At 37.7% G+C, this 8,456-nt stretch overlaps 1 protein-coding gene across 1 annotated transcript; it reads right to left on the reverse strand.

Moving 5' to 3' along the window:
* Positions 1-1,041: 1,041 nt before the first annotated feature.
* SMIM31 (small integral membrane protein 31) lies at positions 1,042-4,715 on the reverse strand. The gene is made up of 4 exons (XM_050895578.1): positions 4,604-4,715; positions 2,363-2,381; positions 1,554-1,608; positions 1,042-1,155 (listed from the first exon to the last, which is right to left on the reverse strand). Exons 1-4 carry the CDS (start codon positions 4,713-4,715, stop codon positions 1,042-1,044), a joined length of 300 nt encoding a protein of 99 aa, XP_050751535.1.
* Between the last annotated feature and the right edge of the window lie 3,741 nt (positions 4,716-8,456).

Genomic DNA, 8,456 nt, shown 5'->3' on the forward strand with positions numbered 1-8,456 from the left:
CTTCCCCAGATTTCTGTGTTAGTGGCAGAGTTATGGACTTTGTACCAGTGAGGAGGGAGAACGCATCAGGGTGCCTGTATGAAAAAAGGCATCTTGAAGAATTTAAGTAATTTTAATTTAAGTAACTTTTAAAAGTAGTGGTTTAATATAGGCAATCCTTCCTTTTTTTCCTCTATATGTTTAGTTGTTTTTCTTTCTGGAAAAAAATAATGTATATTTATAGATAAGGAGAAACAAATTTTATGGGGCAAGGAGTATTTCTTGCTAGTATCTTCCCTGCTGTCTTGCCATTTGGATTATGCTGTGTAAGTGGAGCAAAACAGTAAATTTATTCCACCAAAATTCAGTTAGTGCATATGAAATCAGATTTCCCTGAGGCAAAAATCTGCTAAGTAAATAGAAGAACTCACTTGCATGCACCTGTGTTTGGAATAGCTTGTCACGCTATGGAGATATGAATGGCTAGACAGGCATTTTAATCTTCAGACTTGAGATTTCAATCCTAACAGACCCTACTGAGAGCAAGGCTTCCAGGAATTCATGTGTTGTTTCTGGTCTTTGGAAGATAATTCTTCTCCAAGTAGCACAGCTAGTGGCTCATGGTGACTAGACAACTCCCTCCAGTGGGAGATTTATTGCATGAACTCTAGTTGAAACTGTTCTAATGACTGTCTCTCTTTGGCCGCAAATGCATCACAAGCTATTAATGTCTTGCTCCCTTTTACCTTTTTACAATAAATCTGTAATCTTTTGTATTTCCAAAACAAAACTCTGTAAAGCACATTGCTCTTTGCTTCAAAGAGCTGTGATTTGGTTCCTGAGAGGGATACAGGTCAAATAGTTAAAGGAATTAAAGTCAAGGCTTACCTGCTACACACAAGAAAGAATCAAAAGAAACCAGAAGACTGCTTCTTCACAGTTATTCCTTATATAGAAGAGCAACAGTGGCACTGGGGCGTGAAAATTATGTTCCATATAAGTTTTGACAGTGGGTTTAGCCTCTTCTAAAAGGGCAGCTGGAAACACATGCTGCAACCTCCTTCAGAATGACACATCCACTACAGATCCCCAAGCACTTCGCATTCTTGTCAGCTTTTGCTCTAATCTGTGTCCTGTACCTCTGGTTGTGCCAGATGCTAGCCTGTAGACCTCTAACTGTAAGAACAATACGTAATGCCAGCAAAAAAGGTTTTGTAACACATGCAATGATTATATTCTTGATCTTACATCTAGGTTTTCTGTAGGTTTCTGTAGTACTTCCAGAAGCTACTATTATGCATAGTATAATGATACATGCCTTATTTTAAATTTAATTTTCTGAATTAAGTTTCATGTTCCTTAGGGTTATGATTTGGAAATAGAAAACTTTCTACAGCAAAACAGGTGCAGAACAGGCTTTGACTATAGAAATTTCCTTATGACACATCTAGTGAGGCACTTCTGCATTTTTCAGTAGTGTCCATCTTTAATGCAAAGACGTAATTCTATTCTGTACTTGTTCAGTGCTGTTCCTCAAGTATGTCTGTTGCCATGTTATTGGGAATTTGTCTTACCAGGGCCTCAATTAATGAGTTAATGCTCTCAGATTTCCTTTTTTTTTTTTTCCTTCTGAACAGGGGAACTCTGGTTGTTCCAAACAATCTGCTGATCTTCTTCAGTTAGAAACAGACTTTTGAAGGAAGATGTTATGTTTACATTTGCATGGATTACTGCATTTTCTCAAATGTAGATAGTAGATTTCTCAAATGTAGAAATCTGTAAGATTTCTCAGTCTTACAGAACAAGCCCTCATTTTTCTGAGGGAGGAAAAGTCTGTCTTTGAATAGAAGGTAGGCATACTTCCCCTCACTTCCTAACTACATTATTTGATATTTCTAGTTTGCCAGACTTTACCATGCACATTCCTCTCTCACAGTCCCTTTCCTCCATTGAAGTGGCAGATCTGAGCATTGGCTTTTGTGCTGGCACAGGAACTGCTGCTTCAGGCTATATGCTCTGCTATACAATGCCATGATAAAATACTGTAATATGAGGTAAGATTGTTTTTTTAGGACAATTTCCCTCAAAAATTGCTTTAGAAGCTTGAGAAATACAGCATAATATTTCTATTTCTCATTTTCCTTAATCTAAATTAATAACTGTAAAATACACACTGTGTATTTTTTCAGTTTTAATCAGTATTAAATCAGTATTAAATAACTAACTGAAAAATACACACTTTCTACATTATGGGAAACGCAAACAACATACAAGCTTCCTGGCCACAATAGAAAATAAAACAAGCACACACGTCTTCCCACAAAAGTACAACTATCTCCACCTAAATAACTGAACTGAAATAACTGAAGTATAAATAAGAAACCTCTTGTAGACCTCCTTTTCTGTTCAGATAACATGTAATATGGAAATCAAAGGATACCTCTTTGAGCTGTTAGTAGAAGATACTGGCCCAGTGCTGTACTGCTGTATGAGAGGACGAGCATGCTAAAGTCCTATAAAGAATATCTCCTCATCCAAACATCTGTTTCAGTTAGCTTTGAATCAAGACACATGTTTATAACATGACATTCATCAATGTTAGCACAAAGAGGATATATGGTTTTCATTCTCCTGTTGTCACTGTATCTTAGGCAGCAGGCTTTATTTTAGATTCTCTGCTTGCCTGTTGTTCCTCTAAATGCAGAGTTTAAAAAACATTGTAGGAGAAAGACATAAACATGGTTACAAGGCTCCATTATTGCAGGAGGACACTGCCTGAATTCAGGGGTTATTTCACCAGCACAGTAAGTGTGATTTGTTCTCACAGCAGTTCTGTCCAAGGTCGCTGCGTACAAGATGCTTTGAATATAGTCTTAACCTGTAACGTGAGAACTGGGCCTGCTGAGTACACCAAGGTCTACGAGACATTTGGCACCTATGAGCTCTTACCTCAGGATTCTGCTCTCATATAGTGCTCAGCAGAAGATTTAGCTTTCTCTTTGCAAACTGAAAGCGTGACTGTGGTGATAAAAACAGGACAAGTGAAAAGTTCTCTGGCAATTTTGACACTAAGGAGATGCTGCCAGAGCTACTCACACTACATCTCTGTTGTAAGTTACTGTGGAAGCTGAGGGCAAGGAAGGACACCTAACCTTGTCTTTGCACACTGGCAGGCATGAGTTTAAAATCAATATGATTCCATTAACTTCCTTTTTAATCTTGTAAGATGCATCTCAGTTATAGACAGGCAAAACAGGGTCTCATTTTCGTGTTCATGCCTGTGCAAAATTTGTTTGTTGCCACGAGGACTGCACGCCTTGTAGCACATACTTCCCCCATCCTTGTTAGAGCGTGAGGAGTTGCTGTTCTTGCCATGTCGGTACAATGGACTTCTCCCAGGAAAAACTGCTTGTGTCCACGCTGTCTGAATGAGGTCAGTTCTCATGGCAACCACACTTTATCCACAGAAATGTACATTGTTTCCTAACACTTTCCCCTTCTGTGTAGAAATGATGTAAAATCCAAGGGAGCAGAAGAGCAAGAAAGAAACCTAATTGGCATGCAAGCGGCAAACGCTGTGACACTTATTTACCTTTCACGCTGATCACTATTGTTTCACAAATTATTAGGCAGCCCGAAGTTTTACAAGATGACACATATGTTAAGAACACCCCATTAGAGTTGCTCAGCAACATGTCCGTACAGCAGATTTTTTTTTAAGACAGAAGTCAAGTTAACGCAGGATTAGTTAATGTCAGATATGGCAGAAACTGACAGCTATATTGCTGTGTGCCTCAGGAGATTATTTCAGTCACTTCCTCCCTCCTTTCCTTCCCCCCTTCTCCAGTTTGAGGACGCTTGTCGGGGCTAGGGTGATCCCATGGGAGGTCGGGAAGGAGAGAGGAACTGCTTTGTTGGTGGGGATGGCCAGAGCTCCCTGCTCCTGCTTTGCTCCAGCTGCCCCAATGAGGCTCCTGCCAGCAGAGGATTAGGTGGCATGATGGTGACTGTGACAGCGCTACGCCTGTAACATGGGAATTCGACGCTGATGGTGTAAGGTTATGTTAAATCTCCTTTGTAGAACTAGCAGGGGATCGGGTTGGGGTTTTTCCCAGATTTCAAAACCTTTTGAACAGGAGAAAGGCACCCCCTGCACTTTTAATGGCATTTTCACTCTTTTAAAAGGGAGCAAAGACTTGGCCTCAGCGTAATAAAAACAACCATTTACCCTGATTACAAGAACATCTTCAGTTTTGCCAGCCTAAGCATCTTATAACTCCTCAAACCATGAAGCAGAACTGCTGCTAGGAGACAAGCCTCCCCTACAGAGAACAGCCACTTATTCACTGGGAGACTACTTACAGCGCTGCTCTCAACTGTGTGGCACGGCTCAGTCCGAGTGGGCAGATCCAGCTGTAAAAGGTCTTGCTCTCATACCTTAACGCGATTTCTATGCTTGTGACTTTTATTGATGCCTTAACTGATTGCTCCCCACCCTTAGTATGGTATTCGTAAAGCTAGTGTCAGGTACTATAATTCTACCAGCAAGACTGATCACAAAACCTATAATTAGAATATTAGTTAGTAAAACCTGTAAAGTACTATATTTATTTTAGATTATTACCTTCTTTGTTGTCATGGGGGTCACTGTAGATAGAAGCCAGGGTAAACAAGGAGAAAATGACAAAAGCCAGCAAGATGAAAGCTACTTCAAGGTTTGTGAAAGGCAGCTCCATGAACTGTTACTGCTTCGCCTAGGAAAAAGTGTAAACGTTTACTCGGCTGGCTGTGGAAAGGGACTGCTCTCAATAGAGTAGTTAAATCTTTAGTCAGGAGAATACTACATCCTGGTCAAACTGGTTAAGTAACTTTAGCCAGTAAGGAAACAATACTGCTGGCTCATTCAAGAATGCAAGTTCAAGCCCATTTTACTGAGGACGTAGTATGTACAGTTGCTCTAGAGGACATTTACAGCAGTTATTAATGCTACACTTAACTAGATGTCTATATCTATCTGTATCCTATATTTATTTTATATGTATTTATGTGCAATTCATTTAATAACAGGAACATATTTTGACTCTGAAATAGTAGTAAATAAATCCTTATTAAAACAAAAAGTATCTGTAAAGATCTGTAGGAAAGCATAGATTTTCTTAACACTAAAAATCCTAATATATAAAAAGTTTACCTTCTGTGTAGTGGAAAGTTTAAAACGTGTGAAAGCAAGCCCCAACGTTATAACCGAATTACAAATCAAACCCCAATCAATAGTCCAGGGATTCTAGAGTCAATGGAAATTTAAAGTGTGTGGTTGCCCACAGGGTTTAGCTCTAAAAAGCAGTCTCCCTGGAATCTTAAAACCAAGGAGTCCAATACATTTGTCCAGAGAAGGTGTGAAAAATCAGAAGCACATAAAAAAATGAAAACAGCTTGCAGTAAATAAAGGAAAGCCGGCACTTACTGATTGCCAGGAATTTGTGTGTATATTCCATTGGGGTTTCTTCAAAATCATCCCAGTTCTGTGAAATGATTCAGTATCATGGACTGAGTTAATCACTCACAGCTGGAAGGATCTAATGTACTGTTGGTTCCCTGACGCTTTTCAGTTGCTGCCTCGCTCGCGGCAGGTACAGTCCACATCAGACTAGAGAATGGCGAAAGTGGAAGGAGAAGGCACAGCTCAAAGAGCTTTTTTCTTGTACCTGCCTACAGGATGGTGGCGATGTGCAAGCAAACTGAAGCAACAGAACTTGTAACAATGCCATTGGGGCAGTCAAGACTGAAGTTTGTACACTGTAAATCGTGTTGAATTTTAAGCCCTAGTAAAATATTAACACAATTGTAAACAAGACTAACTAGTATAAGAAAGAATCCTAGCTCGGTAAATCTATCAGCAAGAATTTTAAAATTCAGATCCATACTGATATAAGCAATAATTATTAGAATGATATGGCTATGTCAGCAAGAACCAAACCTGTATAAATGCAACTTATATGAAAAATGGTCCTTTTGAAAGTTCTTTCTGATCACTTTGTGAGGGTTTTTTTGCTGTAAACTCTCGGTCTGAAAAACACTAATACCATTTATACAAACTAAAGCATCAGTCACCTCTGATTGTATTAGCTACACGTTAATTAAAGGGGATTTCTAAACTATCATTTTTTAATATTCTGATTATTCTATTATTTTAAAATATCAAATATTTTGACATTGCTATTTCTGATCTTTTGTATAGTGATCTAAGCAGGAATATTTCCACAGCAGGCAAAGGAGTGCTGCTTATGAAACCCAATGTCAATAACACCTGAATAAAATAGGAGAACGTGGAGGTGATTTGATCTCTTTCACATCCAGTGTATCTTCTGCTGGATCATTTTTGCAACAAACATTTCATTAGTAGCTATTATAAATCTCTCTTTATGATTTCTAAGAGCGAAAACATAGTTACACATATCACGACTTCCCTGTCTATATGATGAATTAGTTACTTACCCCATTTTATTCAATAAACCAAAGAATCACCTATTCCAGTCAGAGGTAAACTTACACCTGTGTATCTATTGAAAAATCTATTATTGACTGTATTTATGCTTTTTCTTTGCAACAGATAATATTTATGTATCTGCCTGAATTTAGATGTGAATTCAAAACTTACAGCTTTTCCTATATCCAAATTCTTCCATTAACCCACATGTCAATAAAGCTGATGAATCTTTCACATTCTTCTTAACTGATGAAAATAAAGTTGTGTGCAATTAAAGAAGGGGCCTGATTTCTGAAAGTATGCTACAGTTGGTGAGAATTTGTGATATAACAGCCTGTGATTTCTTTAAGGAAAATCATTAAGCAAAACTGATATACTTTGTATTGTTTTGCATATATGTCTAGTGTATCCATTTACGTAAATGATATTTTTACCTATACATCATTAAGTAGTTAAATATCAATCATAAAAACTTAGACATTAAGCACAACAAGAAAAATTAATCTGAACAGCCATCAGTAAAAGAACTGATGGTTGATAATGCTTTTGAAAGCTGCCAAGTCCTGGTGAAAGTAGTTGGAATATAAGCTCCTTAGCTGTCTAACACATCACATCTTTGTCTCTTCACTGTTGGCAGTATCGGTTACCTGGCTGCCATACCTTTAAGAATGAATACAAGCAGAACCATCTAGATGTCAAGATGACAAGATGATTTTTGAAAGGATGTTAAAAGGTTTGCATTGAAGTATACCCATAAAAACACTCTAAACCCAGATGAGGCTTACAGAATGTTCAGTTGTATTCAAAACCAAATGATATGTCTCATGATTTATCAGCTTACCAGGTGGGGGAAATAGAGTCAGCACCAGAGCTGGTATTCGATGGTTGTGTAATGTTTCTTTGTCTAACTTTTTCAAAGAAATGTGTATAGAAAGTAGTTCAATGACCAGATTCTACAGACTTTTCTTTTCTAGATGAAATTCTGGCCCCACTGGCATCTTTAGAAAGCTGATCTATTACACTGGTGTGGCTTGGATTTCACTAACTCTGTAGTAAGTTCCTCCACAAATATGTTTGTTGACTTGTGTGGGATGACTGAGAAAATAAGGAACTAACTGTCAGGACTAAGTGTATATATCATGGCCTTAGAAAAGGTGAAAGAAAAATGTGAGACTGAAAAGAAAAGAAAAATCCAGTATTTCTTTTAACTCAAAAGGTTAGACAAAGACTGAATGGAGATTAGAATAAGAACTCTGTGGGAGCTGGACAGAATTAAATCTGTAATTTGAAGTCTTAATTTTTCTTTTTTTTTTAAAATCTATACACATTTTTTTCTAGTCTAGGTTGCTTATTGCCAACAAAAATATCATTCCTTTTCTATAGGAATGATAAAGTAAAACTGTAGGAAAAAAATTAATATGGGACAGGTAGAAAATATAAAGCAAACATATATTCTACATACCTACATGCCTGTTGCTGTCACTGGAAAGAATGCTGCCAGTGAAGTGGAAATATCCTTCATAGTAGTGCTTGTATTTAGTATATGTTCTTACTGGTTTTGCAGAGGCACTTCCTCATATGCTGACACTGCTGTCATGGGTGGTGTTGATCACTTCTAAAACTGAACTGTGGACTTGACCCCGTAGATAGTACACTCAACCCCCCAAAATATCAGAAAATTAGGAAAGACAATATCCAAACTTTAATAATTTTCTGCTTTAATTAAAATCCAGCTTTGTAGCTGACAGAAATTATTTGATCTCGTAAAAATGGTTGACTAAATGAAATGAAGTGCAAGGGTCAAAAAGTGACTTATGAAAGTGTGACGTCTACAGCTTCAATCCAGTGATTATTCCTATTACTGATAACATGACGTACCTACTTTACATAGGCCAAGCTAAGCAAATATGAGCTTTGTAACGTATTAACTTTAGTTACTTGTCTTAGTGCAGTGGGACATATATCATTGGTGTCAATTAAATTTCTAGTT

Source organism: Gymnogyps californianus, chromosome 4 (genome assembly GCF_018139145.2).
Source record: "Gymnogyps californianus isolate 813 chromosome 4, ASM1813914v2, whole genome shotgun sequence".
Taxonomy (NCBI): domain Eukaryota; kingdom Metazoa; phylum Chordata; class Aves; order Accipitriformes; family Cathartidae; genus Gymnogyps; species Gymnogyps californianus.